The sequence below is a fragment of the Eimeria mitis genome, genomic scaffold, assembly GCF_000499745.2.
Source record: "Eimeria mitis Houghton genomic scaffold, Emh_scaff10314, whole genome shotgun sequence".
Taxonomy (NCBI): domain Eukaryota; phylum Apicomplexa; class Conoidasida; order Eucoccidiorida; family Eimeriidae; genus Eimeria; species Eimeria mitis.
The window spans coordinates 324-814 of record NW_013567197.1 but is presented as its reverse complement, the minus strand read 5'-3'; the positions used below and the strand labels follow the sequence as shown (position 1 = coordinate 814).

The following is a 491-nucleotide window of genomic DNA, read 5'->3' as shown; positions in this document are numbered from 1 at the left end:
CCAGTGCTGCTGCTACTGCTGTTGCTGCTGCAGTTGCTGCTGTTAGTGCTGCTTTTGCTGCTGCCTGAGACACAGCAGGAGGAGACACGGAGGAAACAACATCCGCAAGAGACTGCTGCTGCTGCTGCTGCTGCTGCTGCTGCTGCTGCTGTTGCTGCTGCTGCTGCTGCTGCTGTTGAGAGTGCGGCGGCTGCATGGGCGCTTCAGGAGTCGTGCTGTTGCTGCTGCTGTTGCTGCTGCTGTTGCTGCTGCAGTTCTTGCTGCTGCAGTTCTTGCTGCTGGGGCTGCTGCAGCCTCTGCTGCTGGTCTCTGTTGGTGTTTCTTCTGGCCAAAGACATGCATGCAGCAGCAGCAGCTGCTGCTGCAGCACGAGGCGAGTAATGTGCGGCAGCAGTGTCTCCGCCAAGACACCCCACAAAGACACACGATACAGCGGAGGAGACACCGGGGGGACAGGAGACAGCCGCGTGGCGTTCAGCACCTGCCGTGTG

General features: G+C 60.3%; 1 protein-coding gene across 1 annotated transcript in view; it reads right to left on the bottom strand.

Annotated features, from left to right (window-relative positions):
• Window positions 1-491, bottom strand: part of EMH_0099070 (uncharacterized protein) — a gene marked incomplete at both ends in the record, with an annotated part of 1,311 nt that overhangs the window by 563 nt on the left and 257 nt on the right. The window contains one exon of the mRNA XM_013494094.1: window positions 3-491. Coding sequence (XP_013349548.1) covers window positions 3-491 — 489 coding nt within the window. The remainder of the gene's footprint in view (window positions 1-2) is intronic.